At 41.6% G+C, this 15,967-nt stretch overlaps 1 protein-coding gene across 6 annotated transcripts in view; it reads right to left on the reverse strand.

The window, feature by feature from the left end:
* The window catches only part of DIP2A (disco interacting protein 2 homolog A), a 165,623-nt gene that overhangs the window by 45,079 nt on the left and 104,577 nt on the right, over positions 1 to 15,967 (reverse strand). For 3 of the 6 annotated variants that reach the window (XM_040357583.1, XM_040357582.1, XM_040357584.1), the window contains exons 4-12: positions 9,866 to 9,985; positions 9,359 to 9,634; positions 8,828 to 8,956; positions 8,622 to 8,741; positions 8,329 to 8,526; positions 6,462 to 6,553; positions 3,397 to 3,507; positions 3,175 to 3,298; positions 1,898 to 2,007 (exon numbers count right to left, since the gene is read on the reverse strand). In XM_040357583.1, the coding sequence (XP_040213517.1) occupies positions 1,898 to 2,007; positions 3,175 to 3,298; positions 3,397 to 3,507; positions 6,462 to 6,553; positions 8,329 to 8,526; positions 8,622 to 8,741; positions 8,828 to 8,956; positions 9,359 to 9,634; positions 9,866 to 9,985 (1,280 nt within the window). The remainder of the gene's footprint in view (positions 1 to 1,897; positions 2,008 to 3,174; positions 3,299 to 3,396; positions 3,508 to 6,461; positions 6,554 to 8,328; positions 8,527 to 8,621; positions 8,742 to 8,827; positions 8,957 to 9,358; positions 9,635 to 9,865; positions 9,986 to 15,967) is intronic. The other 3 variants (XM_040357585.1, XM_040357586.1, XM_040357587.1) reach the window with 2 other exon arrangements.

Here is a 15,967-nt window from a genome sequence, read left to right on the forward strand (position 1 = left end):
GAATAAAATGGCAGTCATTGCAATACTTTTTGTCACACCGTATTTGCGCAGTGGTCTTACAAGCGCACTTTTTTTGGAAAAAATGCACTTCTTTAAATTAAAAAATAAGACAACAATAAATTTGGCCCAATTTTTTTATATATTGTGAAAGATAATGTTACGCCCAGTAAAATGATACCCAACATGTCACGCTTAAAAATTGCGCCCGCTCGTGGCATGGCGTCAAACTTTTACCCATAAAAATCTCGATAGGCGACGTTTAAAAAATTCTACAGGTTGCATTTTTTGAGTTACAGAGTAGGCCTAAGGCTAAAATTATTGCTCTCGCTCTAACGATCGCGGCGATACCTCACTTGTGTGGTTTGAACACCGTTTTCATATGCGGGCGCTACTCGCGTATACGTTCGCTTCTACGCGCGAGCTCGTCGGGATGGGGCGCTTTAAAAATTTTTTTTGGGGGTTTTCGCATTTATTTTTATTTATTTTACAATTTTTAACACTGAAATAAAAAAAAAAATTATCACTTTTATTCCTATTACAAGGAATGTAAACATCCCTTGTAATAGAAAAAAGCATGACAGGTCCTCTTAAATATGAGATCTGGGGTCAAAAAGACCTCAGATCTCATATTTAGACTTAAATACAAAAAAAAAAAAAATTTGGAAATTTCATTTTTTCAAATGACAAAAAAAAAAAATGTTGCTTTAAGACGCTGGGGGGGACTGACGTTTTGACGTCACTTCCGCCCAGCAGAGCTATGGGGACGGGTGAAGGAGATTTTTCCTTCAGTCTCGTCCCCAGTCACCAGCCGAACGGTCCCGATCGCCTCCGCCGCTACCGACGGCTACGGTAAGCGGCGGAGGGCGCGGGAGAGCGGCCCTCTCCCGCCACCGATAACGGCGATCTCGCGGCGAATCCGCCGCGGAGACCCCTGTTATCGTGTATCAGACCGCCCACTGAAGAGAAGATTATCTCGATTGTGGCAGCAGCTGCTGCCGTTACCGAGATATTCATCTTTAAAGTGATGACGTATAACGACGGTGGGCGGTCGGTAACTAGCTAATGAAAGTACAACATTTAGCAACTTATTGCTACACTTAGAGGTGCCTCTCTTCTCTTTATACCCTGTAAAAAAAAAAATGCTTTGATATACAAGTGCTTTGGATTACAAGAATGTTTCTGGAACGAATTATGCTCGCAAACAAAGGTTTTACTGTACTTACTGCCACAAATCTGAAGGGTAAATATAAATAAACCTGTCAATAAATGAATAAATGTAACACAGAATTTAACCCCTTGTTACACTCAGGACTTGAAACTTTGAGCCCTGTCGTGGGGAATGGTGAGCCCTCCAAATCTTGTGAGAAGACACTGCAGAACAGGACTTAAGCCCTGGTTCACATTGATGCTACTTTAAAATTGCGCTACTTCACTTCAAGTAGCGCAATTTCAAAGTAGCAAAATCAGCGCGATTTCAGGTGCTACTTGATAGACATCTGTGTGGCTTCATACACAGGTGTCTATTGATGTCGCACCTGAAATCGGCAAAAGTAGTGCAGGAACTACTTTTGCAAAACGGTGCGGCGCCGCAAAATCGGTGTTGCACCAATTAAAACAGTGCCATTGCCTCCAATAGGCTGCGAATTGTCATGGGATTTGATCACTCGAATCGCATGACAAATGGCTCCAACGTGAACCTAGGCTGAAACTTCTTCTCACTAAGATTTGGAGAACTCTACTTTCCAGATTTTACTAGTGGTGCAGCAACAATGGGGGTGGGGTGTCACACTTGAACAACAGTCTTAAAAGGTTAGGTTCAAGGCCAGCTTTACTGCTTGAAAAAGTAAAATACCTGATGATCAAGGCATAGTCTGTAGAAAACAACATTAAATTGTACCTCTATATACGCTGCATCATTGCTTGCATCTCTGATATGTGGATGCCAATCCTTGGGAGGCTTCATTAAGTGCTTTCCATCAATAACAAACCATGCCAAACGAGGCCAGCCTATACGAGAGAACACTTATCATAAATATATATTTTTACATATTTGTTTTTTATGTATTTAAAATGAGATTACAGTTCTGTGATGTGCAAGACAACTTTTCTCCTTCATGTTGCATTTTAAAAGGTAACCTTATGTTGTTCACAGCTAGCACCCTAGGAGCCATTTAAAGCATTGATTTCTTATAATGGGGCCCCCAGTAGCCCCTTAGTAGGTACAGTTTAGGTGGAAAATGCTGCAATACAGTGCTAAACTTTGATTAGCTACAGTAAAAACTATATGGGACAAGCAACTTTGAGTAAGACCCACCCTCCAGTCACATTTTTATTTGCTTTTAGTTTTAGATAGAGTAAGGATGACTTAAAAATGTGTAAGCTTTTTGTCTCAGTCTGTGATACCAATGCAAGAAATTAGAGGTTTGGTAGTCACCAGGAAACAAAAGTATGAACTGCATTAAAAATATTACATTTTAATTTATATACACACTTACTAAAAAATGTGTTTTTGTTAATGTTGGAGAGGTTTGTCATAATGTCCCATGCAACCAATACAATTTTTTTTGTTGGAGTTGGACTTTAAAGGGGTGTTCCAGCCTTTTTTTAAGTTTATTAAAAGTCAGCAGCTACAAAAAGTGTAGCTGCTGGCTTTTAATAAACAGACACTTACCTGCTCCAGCGACGTGCCGGCCGGGGCTCCGCTCCTCGCCCCCCCCTCACCGGCCGGCGTCTTCATTCCTAGTGTGGGCACCCGGCAGTGACAGCTTTCAGCTTCACGGCCGGGCACCCACTGCGCATGCCAGAGCGGCACTGCGCATGCGCGAGCGCCGCCGTCCGATTGGACAGGCGCTCGCCTACAGGGAGGGGCTGCAATAAGGCGATTAAGCTAATCGCCTTACCAGCCCCTCGGCGGAAGGAGGAAGTGGGACAGGAAGTCCCCTTCTCCTGAAGCCCCCACTCCCCCCCCCAAAAAATGACATGCCAAATGTGGCATGTAAGGGGACGAGGAGTGGGTTAAGCGGAAGTTCCATTTTTAGGTGGAACTCCGCTTTAACTTTCTTACAGTTTTTGTGACTCCATACTTGTTAAATTTGGATGTGGCTCCTGAGTTGTCAAAAGGAGAGGATGTGCCTTATATAATTTTTTTGGTCACGTGATGAGCTCATTGATTACCTTTGAATGTCACAACTTCCCCTGTTTGGGCTTTAGGTAGTCCTTTTTGGCAGACATCAGTGGTAAGAGCAAGTGATACCCCACAGCTACCCAGGAGGAATCCGATCTGCTGACCGCCAGCATCCTGCAGAGAAGTAAGGTGTATACAATCATATGTATGTATAGTGTATATCAGGTGTGTGTTTTTTTTTTTACCCTGGACTTTCAATTCGTTTTCATTACCTTCCTAGTCAGTGGCACTTCAATAGGCACAGGTATAAGGTCTGAAAGGAGGCATCCATAAAATGCTACCATAAACATCACAGGATCACTGTTGGGAAATACAAGTGCCACCTGCAAAACAGAAGAAATTACCATTAAATGTCTTTACTGCATCACTCGTTCTCAAAATTGTGAACTCCTCTATGTGATTTCTAGCTGTGCAAAAACACAATTAGTGACAGAAAATTATATACTTTAGATGCAGTTTCAGCTAAACAAAAATAGTTTTTAAGTGTGTATATAAAAAGAAAAAAAAAAACAATGCTTCCACACCTACCACATTTCACATACTGTATATGATGCAATGATTGTTTGAATCAATGTAACCTAGTCCAAAGTTCAGAAAAACAATGTTCACATATCACGTTAACTAGTTTAAAATCCAAAGACAGGTATTCCAACACAAATTCCTCCAAGCAACCCCTCAAATTAGCAATCCGTTCATCAATATGTAGATAAATCTCTAAAGCTGTCTTCGCCAACACCCGAATATTCAGACACTCCCCAAGAAGGTCATATTAGCATGCAAAATTAAATATCCAGTAAGGTTTATCCACAAATCGCCCTGTTAAAACAACGCAAAGAAACGGGACATCATTGCATTGTGTTGGTTACATTAGATTCATGTATTGTAATCAATGCATCTAATGTAACCAACACAATGATGTCCCGTTTCTTTGCGTTGTTTACATGGGTTAGCTATGTTAATTTGACACACATGAACACTATACAATATATGTATATAGTTGTGAATAATATTAGTAGCTTCTTGTAATGTAACTTGGCTATAATAGTCAGTTAATCCCAAGCATCATTTCTACTTTAAGTTAATAAACTATGAACATTAATGAACAGCGATTATTAAACCTGCCTTACATAACCCAACTCATAATTTGGATTTAATAGTCCTTCACTAAAAATAAATTATCAGAGGAATTACCTTTTTTTAACTGGAGAATTACAGCTCCAGTTAATCAATTTAGGAGCATGTGTCACTGTGTGCGGACATCTGAATGCTGTATAGATGTGCACAGGAAACCGTTTTCTATAGTAGACTCAAAAGTGGTATGAAACTTAAATGGCAAAAAAAACGTGAACGCTCAGGGTTTTTACTTTAGAAGAGACCCTACCGGTCTCATCTGCCATAGATGCTTCCTGATGCCTGTCAGCAGTAATGTACACTGAGCCATGCACGTGCAGCTCATGGGAAATTACAGTACCCGATCTGTGCCATGGTGATGTGACTCCAGTGCGCATAAGTGACGTCACTGAGGCCTAACAGACAAAACCTGAAAGAAAAACAGGGTGAAGATGGAAGCGCCCCTGCATTGACAGTGCAGCACTGAAGGGGTTCCATTGACAGGTAAATCTATCCTAATGTGCTAATGTGCACAAGCCATAGCTTACTGTATGGCAGGGTTTCTCAACCAGGGTTCCCCCAGAGGTTGCTAGGGGTTCATTGAGCAATTTGTGCTTGTTTGATAATGTCTTGCGGACACCACTGATAAAAATAAATAAATATAATTATATATATATATATATATATATATATATATATATATATATATATATATATATATATATATATATATATATATATATATATATATAAATATATAATGGAAAACCCACTGATTTATAGCGATCTGTAAGTGGGCAATTCTTCCCACTGGCCACAAGTTTATGAAGCATTCTTCCCAGTGACTGTCACACCAATATATCATGAGTTGTAGATAGTCATTTTTAGCAGGGCTCCTTGAGACCAGAAAGTCATTTTAGGGGTTCCTCTGTGTTGTAAAGGTTAAAGCGGTGGTTCACCCTGAGCTACAGTATGCCTTCATTTATTTTAAATGCGCCGTACTCACTGTTTAATCCCGGAGATAAGTTTCAGGCTCCCCGCAGGGAATGGGCGTTCCTAGTCAGAGAGGACAATGATTGACGGCCAGCTATTGTGCCTCACGCCTCCCGAGTAGGACTCGGCTCTTCACGGCGCTTTACGGCGCATGCGCACAGACATCGGAGCTGACTGCGCAGGCGCCGTGAAGAGCCACGTCCTATTTCGGCTATTTCTGTGAGGCGTGACGCGCCATAGCCGGCCATCAATCATGTTCCCCTCTGACTAGGAACGCCTACTAGACTGAAACTTATCTCCGGGATATCACAGTGAGTACGGCGCAAAAAAATAAAACAAAGGCATACTGTAGCTCATGCTAGTAGGCATGTTAGAAAAAAAAATAAAAAATTCTTAGGGTGAACCCCCGCTTTAAGAAATTACATTCTGACCTACCCGTCCAGGGACATTTTGATGGGCAAATCTTGGTCTTCCATTTCTCCATTCAATTTTATGGGACATTGGGTTTGTTACCTGCTTGAGTGTGTGATACATGTCTCTACATGCCGTTATGTAGTATTTTTGTCCCATTTCCTTGTTTGTCTACCACGCAATGTAACCATCTGAGGAAAATGTTGTTATATGTTGGATTTCATGCCAATAAAATCTTTTGTAAAAGAAAAGGTTGAGAAATATTGGGTTATGGGTTATTTGTTGGCTAAGAGTTAAAGTGGAAGTTCAGCCAAAACACTAATCCTACTTTCAGACACATTTTAAACCTAATCTATCTAACCCTGTAAAGAAAATTAAATAGCTATACTTACCTTTTCTTCTACCAATTCAGTCCAGTCTACAGTGGCAGATGCTGTGTGGAAAGAGACAGTGGACAACGGCTGGGAACTTCCTGGGAAGTGATGTCACCCATAGAGTTACTAGAGGGCTTCCGTTGTCGGCTTTCTTTCCTGCACACACCTACACAGTGAAGTCGCCGCTGACAGCTCAGGGACCTGAGCCGCTCAGAATAGGCAAGTATAGCAATCTCTTCTTTACAGGGCTAGATACATTTAGAATGAGTAGGTTTAGGGTCACTGAGAACAAATGTATGTCCCTTTTTTTAGGTAGGATGATCCAACCTCCATTCACAATATCCTTGCTTATATTTTTGATGCAGTCAAAGTGTTGAGAAGATACTCACCCTATCTCCAGGTTTAAGAAGCGATTCACTCTTGTTGGTCAGCTTGTTCATCAAAGTGTAGGCCAGTTTAACACTTCTACTCCACAATTTTCCTAAATACAAAAAAAATAAAAAAATGATGGGTGGCCTGAAGAAACAACTTTAAATTCCATCACATGACTACATGCTGAAAAGCTTTCTTAGGCTAGGTTCACACTAGCCAAAGCTCTGAAAAGCAATCTGTTGGAGATTAGGTCCCTGGATTGCTGGAGCAGCCACTGGCTTTCAAGTTTTGATTGAAACCAAACAAGCAGTGCTACAAACTAATCAGCTCCTCTCAACATGGAAGATCTCATACTGGTGCCCTGCTCTCTGATCTCGGATCCAGCAGAAAGATCCAGTAGACACAATACAAAAAAAAAAAACAGCAACACAGTGAACAGAAGTGTACAGAAATGTATTTATAAAGGGGTCAAAATCCAGCAGGAAAGATGATGACACGTGTCTTATGCCCTGTACACACGATCAGTTTTTCCGACAGGAAACTCGTGTTTTTTCTTTCAGCAGGAAAACGGCTCAAACTTGTCTTGCATACACACGTTCACACAAATCTTGTCTGAAGTTCCGAACATTAAGAACACGGTGACATAAAACACGTACGACGAGCCGAGATCAATGAAGTTCAATCGGCAGTTTGGCTTTTCTGCTCGATTCTGAGCATGCACGTTTTTTCCGCGTCTCAATTGCATACAGATGACGGCAATTCCCGATAGGAATTTTTCCTGTCACGAAAATTTCGATCATGCTCTGAATCTTTTCTTGGCAGGAATTCTCACAAAAAAAGTGTGATAAGCATACACACGGTCGGAATTCCAGACAAAAAGCTCACATCGCACTATTCATGTCAGGAAAACTGATCGTGTGTACAAGGCATTAGTTGTCTTTTTTGGAACTATATGTGTTGCAGGCAGTGATTCTGCTGCCTCCTGAATGCCTGTTTTTTTTCTGACAACTTTCCATCTATAATAGGGATAATGTGTCGCAACCGCAAGTCAAGCTTTTGATTCATTGTTGCGGCGGACCAGATCGACTTCAAAGGCCAGTCAGTTCAGTATGTTGTTTAAAATTTTGATGGGGGAATACGGAAGAGGAGAAGATGGTTACTCATTAATTTTAGTGTATAAAGTTTAGATTGAGCTATTAAACTTTGTAAACAGACATTTTAAAACAAAGGAGATAAGAAAACAAGATAGAGAGCGTAAATCTCCCCCTGCTGGGTGGATGTGAAAATAAAAAAATATTTATATGAAATATTGCCCAAATCAACCAAACAGATCCAGTAGACACAATACAAAAAAAAAAAGAAGAAAAACCTCTTTCCTTCACTCTCAAGAGTAATGCCACGTACACAGTATTTCTCGACGTGATTCCTCTCAAGCCTGCCTTGCATACACACAATCGTGATAAAAAATGCTCTAGCAAAGCGCGGTGACGTACAACACATATGACGGCACTATAAAGGGGAAGTTCCATTCGAATGGCGCCACCCTTTGGGCTGATTATGCTAATTTCACATCTCATAACTTTCTTCTGAGAATGCAAATTTTTTTCCCGTCATTAAAGCGTATACACGACCGTTTTATCACCATGAGAAAAACAACGAGAAAAAACAGAGCAGGTTTTAAATTTTTAATGCCCATTTTTCTCTTCGAGAAAAATGCTCTGGAGCCTACAGACGACCGTTTTTCAAGACCAATTTAAAAAAATTGCATTTTTCTCGTCATGAAAAACGGTCGTGTGTACTCGGCATTGCTTTCGCTTTTGTTTAAGAAAGCCAGAATCCTTTCATGATCCAAAAATAAAAAGAAGAAGGAGGGACGTTTCTTACCATAGGTGAGAGTGTAGACTGCTTTCCCAGTGGTGTCCAAGGAAGTAAGACATGGTGTCTTGGGTTGAGTAGTCCCCCACCGATGAAGAGCAGTTAACAATGATGGAGGCCAGTTAGAAACAACTCCCAGGGGTTCCCCCTTAAGCAGTGCCATCTCTGCACCTTCTGGTTTTGGTTGGTTGGGATCTGGCTGCTGAACTGCACAATAAAAAAAGAAAAGGATAGTATAAGGATCCACACTGCTTCAAAATTTCTGACCTCACCAGAAATGAATACTTGTCCACCATTAATACCTTCCAGGAGCTCTTCAAAATCATCCACAAAGAACTCTCTGAGTGGAGGACGCTTTGGTCTTTTTAATGTATTGAGGAGTTGTTGAATTTTGGATGACACTCTACTGTTTACTGGCACACCTATATTGGAGGAACAAGGGGGTCAGACCACTGTGTACATCTCAGGTTAGCATGTCTACTCGGAGCATCTAATAATACTAACGCACCATCTGCTGTTTCTAATATGCTGGTGTTGAACCCCCGTGGCACGCCACGAACAGATGCCACCTGTGGACGTTCATGAAGAGAATTTCCTAGGAGTCCGGTAGTCACGTCAGGTGGTGCAGAAACACTCTCTAGTTATCAGGATGAAGAAGATGACACATGGTTCTGATCACAGTCTGAAACCTTATGAAGTCACCCAATGAGCAATACCCCTCTCTTTGTCACTGCCATGACACAATGAACCTGATTTATATATATATATAAAAAAAAGCACCCAGTCAAGTTTCAATAACCAGGACCGGTGGGTTACTGTGGGCATGGTATACTTATAATAGTTTTTAAAATCAACCCTGACCTATGTATAAACAAAAAAAAATGCCTTTTTAGGTATATAAAACTAGAAGATTTAGAAAAATATATATATACTGTCACCAACCTTTAATAATCCTTACATTGTGCCATGCATGCAACAACTGCTATCTTGATAAATGGCCTTCAGTCTTGTTGGCTAGTATAATATTGTTAAATTGTACCATATCGTTTGGTAGCACATGCCCGATACTGACCTATCTGGGCATGTGCCATGAGGTCTGCCAGCATGGTGGCAGCTGCGATGACAGGGCAGCTGTTGGAGGCGGCAGGCTTGGCTCCTGGGTGGGATGAGGTGGAAGATGCTGATGATGAGGTGGAGGAGCCCTGGGTTACTCTGCTAATCCAGGGCTCTACGCTGGAATGGCCTTGAAGCGGAGTGGATGTGATGCGTCCCTGACGAAGCAATGAGCCCTCATCCTCCGAAGCTGACGAGGTGTCTGTGAGTAAAATAATCATGACAGCTGAATAACAGTGATTGTTGTACAAAGGTCAAAACATTTAGGACCAAAACAAACCAGACAATTAAAAAGAAAGGGGAAATCAAGTCTAATGTGCACAGGAGTCAATCTTTTTTACGAAGGGAGCATATCAAAACATACGATGGCGAGCGGACGGACGGACATGTACCTAAAGTCACTCAGGGAATAAGAATTTGAATGTACAATTACCTGGTGGAGTGTAGGTCTCTAGAGAAGACTGGACAAGAGCTGAGCGCCTTTTAGAAGGCATAGGCATTTTTCTCTCCTTGTATTTGGCCAAAGCTGCTTGTACGGCTTCTGTGTGAACATCTGCACAGGAGAACGCAAAGATGGGGTTAGGGAAGAATTCGAACATAACCAATGCAAGCAATGCGATTCTAGTAATAATTATTTAATAATATCAGGTATAACCTGTCACTAAGCATATTCCAGGTTTGCCTCGCCAAGATTTGCCTATATATTATAAAGGACAGACCTGAACGTTGTACCCAGACCCATCTCAACAAAACAGGAATAGCATGCAATTTTTCAACACCCAGGTAAACTTAGATATGGATATTAAAGTGGGACTTGCATTAGATTATTTTTTTCCCATGTTAAGTGTTTTCTAGCATAGTAATGCCTTATGCCGCGTACACACAATCGGAATTTGCGACAATAGAAAAGTTTGATGTGAGCTTTTGGTCGGAAATTCCAACCGTGTGTAGGCTCCATCGGACATTTTCTGTCGGAATTTCCGACAGCAAATATTTGAGAGCTTGTTCTCAATTTTTCCGACAAGAAAAATTCCTGGGTGGCAGCCCAGGTGCCAGGACAACATTTTTTGTCGCCTTTGCAACCTGGCGCCTAAGATTTGTCAAACCCTGCCTATAGGTATTAGTAACTCCCAGAGATCACAGTTCATCCTCTGATAATGCCTTCAACTGCTTTTTTTCCAGGAGGATGAAGCCATCCTTGTTCAGACAGGATTTAAGAGCAGCATCTACTACCTCTATTGAAATGCTGAACATTGTGCCAACAAATGGCACAGATCAGCCCTGCTGCTGTACCTTTGCGCCCTATGGTTTGACAAAGTTATAGGCCCGGATTCAGAAAGCCTGGCGTTACTTTGTGCAGGCGTAGCGTATCTCAGATACGCTACGCCGCCGTAACCTAGTGAGGCAGGTTCTGTATTCAGAAAGAACCTGCGCCCTAAGTTACGGCGGCGTAGCGTATGAGGGCCAGCGTAAGCCCACCTAATTAAAAATAGGAAGATGTGGCCATGTTTTATGGTAATTCAGTGTGACCCCACGTAAATTACGTTTTTTACGAACGGCGCATGCGCCGTCCGTGGACGTATCCCAGTGCGCATGCTCCAAATTACGCAGCAAAGCCTCATTGGTTTCGACGTGAACGTAACTTACGCAAAGCCCTATTCGCGAACGACTTACGCAAACAACGCAAAATTCGACGCTGGCCCGACGTCCATACTTAACATTGGCTACGCCTCATATAGCAGGGGTAACTTTACGCCGGAAAAAGCCTTACGTAAACGACGTAAAAAAATGCGCCGGGCGGATGTACGTTTCTGAATCAGCGTATCAACCTAATTTGCATATTCTACGCGTAAATCTCCGGAAGCGCCACCTAGCGGCCAGCGTAAATATGCAACTAAGAAACGACAGCGTAAGAGAGACTTACGTCAGTCGTATCTTAGCCAAATTTCGGCGTATCTTGCTTTCTGAATACAGAAAGAAGATACGCCGGCGCATGCTAGAATTTACGCGGCGTATCAATAGATACGCCGACGTAAATTGTTTCTGAATCCGGGCCATGTTGCAATTTGATCACTCACAGGAAGACTGAGAAAACTTTTTCTCCTGCATGCAACAGATCAGAGCTCAGAAAATGTAACTAAATTAAAAAAAAGGTACAGCTTTTTGGAAAAAATTATGTATGTTTATTGCATAATTATATTCTTGGCATATTTGACTTGAAAAGTTAAAGAAAATGTCTACTTTAACCACTGCTTTTGTGTCCGTGGTTTGCCGATTTAACAATATAGTGCGGAAATACCCTATAGACCAGGGGTTGACAAATTTGCTTGGAATCTAGGAGCCAGCTAAAAAAGTTAGGCGGCAGAAAACGCACCCCGTCCCGCCAAGCTCGCGCGCAGAAGCGAACACATACGTGAGCAGCGACCGCATATGTAAACGGTGTTCAAACCACACATGTAAGGTATCGCCGCGATTGTTGGAGCGAGAGCAATAATTCTAGCCCTAGACCTCCTCTGTAACTCAAAACATGCACCCTGTAGAGTTTTTTAAACGTCGCCTATGGAGATTTTAAAGGGTAAAAGGTTTGTCGGCATTCCACGAGCGGACGTAATTTTAAAGCTTGACATGTTGGGTATCAATTTACTCGGCGTAACATTATCTTTCATAATATTATAAAAAATGGGGATAATTTTACTGTTGTCTTATTTTTTAATTAAAAAAATGTAATTTTTTCCCCAAAAAAGTGCGCTTGCAAGACCGCTGCGCAAATACGGCATGACAGAAAGTATTGCAACGATCGCCATTTTATTCTCTAGGGTGTTAGGATAAAAAATATATATAATGTTTGGGGGTTCTAATTAGAGGGAAGAAGATGGCAGTGAAAATAGTGAAAAATTACATTAGAATTGCTGTTTAACTTGTAATGCTTAACTTGTAATACCAACGGCCACCACCAGATGGCGCCAGCTTACACATCTGGTGGTAATAACTTGTAATACCAACGGCTCACCACCAGATGGTGCCCCCCCTTCCAAGCCAAGTCGCCAGGACCCTATTTCTAGTCGCCATGGCGACCTGGCGCCCGGGATTTGTCGAGCCCTGCTATAGACTAGATTGCACACATTTTCATTATCCTGGAAAATCTCAGCATTGAATATCAAACATTTCTGAAATGTATAAATGTCTGCAGAATTTATCTTTGCTTGGGTGGTAAACCCAAAGAAGTCTTTAAGAATATTAAGAATACATCATTTTGCTTTCAAATAATATGCTGTACATTTCTACCTGAATACATTTTGTTCAATTAATCAAGACATGTAGTTAAAGTGGTTGTAAACCTCAGACATGAAATATGAACAAAGCATATCCCTCTATAATGTGTACGTGTCTCAGTTAGGAGCACTAAGGGTCATTTCTGTCTGCTTCTTCTTTCCTCTGCTATCAACGTGAATCATTTCTGAAAAGTTTTCTTGACACCAAGAGAAAAAAGGTGATAGAGGAACCTCCAGCTGATTGACAGCCTCAGCTCTGCTTCTGTGTGCTGGAACAGAGCTGGATGTGTCCATTCCCTACAATCAGCTCTCGCTCTGTACAGTGTAACTTTAGCTCCCCAAACCTGCTTTCTAAAAGCTCAGACAAGCTGTATAAATTCTGCACTTTGAAAGGATGTAAAGAAAATTAGACTGCTGTAGATAAGTAGGCAAAACTTGGGTAGATGTATCACCTGAGGCCAGTCACTTCACTGGGAATATGGAAGGGTTTATAACTACTTTAAATAAAAGGTAAGATAAATAAAAAATAACTGAACCACAGACATATGAAGTATCCACAAGATAAAGTGACATTGTCACAGTAACTGCTTTTGAAAGAAACACACACAAAAGGCAGAAAAATGTCAGATCGCGCCAAAAATGATGTGCTTCTTATAGCCAAATCTCATCCTGTAAATCCAATCTCATCCTTTATAAACTACTGCCATAGTGGTTATCTATAAGGATATACAGTGGAACCTCGGATTGCAAGTAACGCGGTTAACGAGCGCTTCGCAATACCAGCACTGTAGAAAAAAGGGGTGGAGATAAGGGCCGTCTAATGTGAGCCACCCTCACTGCGCGTAGCTGGAGAATAAATGTGAACACTAGTGATATTTATAAAATAAATGAATAAATTAATAAATATGCAAGAGCTGCTGCTTTAAAAATTATAGAATCCAAAATAGTTAATATGCAAATACAGTGATACCTATTATAAATAAGGTGCCAAATGTGATATTAAACAGCGCTCAAAAAAATAGGTGAAAATGTAAATCAACAAATATAATATTGGTACAGTGACATAGTGAAAAATAAATAAATAATCCACCCTCTAAGTGAGTCAATATAGACCATTCCACGTTCAAGCTTAGAAAGTTAAGGTGTGCGGTTGTGACTTCAGTAATTACCCCGGGGAGTAATTACTGAAGTCACAACCGCACACCTTAACTTTCTAAGCTTGAACGTGGAATGGTCTAATCTGCCACCCGCTCAATTACCTAAGCAGCGGCTCCAGTACACCTGCACAAGGGCTGTGAGTAACACTTGGGCTATTCGTTGGTCCGCTGTGACCACTAGTTCACCTGGAGGATATCTTTATTTTTTGTTTTACACCGTGTCAGTTTTTGGATTTATACACTGCTTGTAACAAGAGTTACCTTTGTGAGTGCATTCTTTGGGAGATTTGTAGTGTGTTATTAAAAGTTGTGTTACAGTATCACACTATTGTGCTCTCTTTTTCTTATTTGCATATGGCTGTTATCTTGGAGTTTTCTTTTTGCTTCGGATCTCCATCTGTTTAACTGAATGCTCCACTCTATATGAAAAGAAGGAGTTCTATCAACTAAACTGAGGGGGTCAGTTAACAAGCCTGTGTGCCTAAACACGAAAGTGTCAGGCCATTTGTTGCGGTGAGTTTGCATTTCTGATGGGTGGTGGAAGCACGCAGTCACTGTGGTGTGGTGAAAGCACTTATTGAAGATCGGGAAGGATTTTTTATTTTCCTTTGCTCTCCATTTATGAACTATTTATATATATTTTTTTGTTCACTTAGACCATGGGTGCTCAACCTGTGGCTCTCCAGCTGTTGCAGAACTTCAAGTCCCATCATGCCTCTGCCTTTGGGAGTCATGCTTGTAACAGTCAGTAGCTTGCAATGCCTCATGGGAATTGTAGTTCTGAAACAGCTGGAGAGCCACAGGTTGAGCACCCATGACTTAGACAGTTCATGGACTTTATTTGCCAACCTGGTATTTTTTGATGCGATTTTTGCACGGATTTTTGGACACTTATATATTGACTCACTTAGAGGGTGGATTATTTATTTATTTTTCACTATGTCACTGTACCAATACCAGCACTGTATTAAAAAAAAATCCTAACTCGGTTTGCGAGTGTTGTCTCGCAAAACAAGCAGGATTCAGGCCAAAGCGGTGTGCAGTACCGCCTTTGGCCTGAGGTGGGGCGCCGGAGCCGAACGGTCTTTCCGAGGTTTGCCAAGGTCAGCCGAGGTGTCCTCGGGCCTTTCCGGCCGTTTCCAGGGCTCTCTGGCACCCCTCCACCTCTGGCCGCATGTGGTATTGCATGCCATTGAAGTCAATGCGGAACAAATTATTTTCATTTACATTGACTTCAATGGGGAAACTTGCTTTAATATGCGAGTACTTTGGATTACGAGCATTCTCCTGGAACGGATTATGCTTGCAAGGTTCCACTGTACATGCCTCCTGCAGGTATTCTTACCTGTCAAATGTCTCCCCTATGTCTGTTATGAGACCCGAAAAAAATCTGATTCTGTGGGTGGGTCTGTAATCTGGAGATCAGTGGGTGGAGTCCTAGTGTCAGACTCCCCACCCACCTCTACACTCCCCTTGTCAACATGCATTTTCTCCTGTGTATTTCTTACACTGAACTCCTGCTATGATCACTAACATCCATTCAAAACCCAGAAAGGTCACCACATGACTTCAGCATGCCCAATCATGCTGAGGTATGAAGCAGCCAATCCTGGGAGAGCTGGAGAAGAAACAAAGAGGGGATCTGAAGTACACAGAATGTCTCTCTCAGGCTTGTGCATGAGATATGTAAATCACCTGTCACTCACAGCAAGGGGGAGAAACTGACTCCTATTTCTCTGTGTGTCAGTTTTTAACTTACTGAAAAAAGATAAGAGGACTGCTCAAAGCTGGATTAACTCTTTGTGGTAAGATGGCATGAAATCCTATACTGTACAAGGTGCAAGCCTCAATTAAAAAAAAAATGGGGTTTACATCCACTTTAAATCAGTTAAACACATGTTTATGTGCATCAAAGCAAGCAGTGTTCAACTTCAAAGCCTCACAGTCTGCGTTCTTTAGAAATCCGCATGCTGCTGAAAAGGCCCAACGCTTACTGCCTATGACCGACATACCAGCAGATGAGTCAGAACTATAGCTCCACAATCAGAAAAGCTCATACCCATATAGATGAAGGAGCCCTAGCTCTGACTCAGCTGGGGTATATGT

The sequence above is a fragment of the Rana temporaria genome, chromosome 6 (assembly GCF_905171775.1).
Source record: "Rana temporaria chromosome 6, aRanTem1.1, whole genome shotgun sequence".
In the NCBI taxonomy this organism is placed as follows: Eukaryota; Metazoa; Chordata; class Amphibia; order Anura; family Ranidae; genus Rana; species Rana temporaria.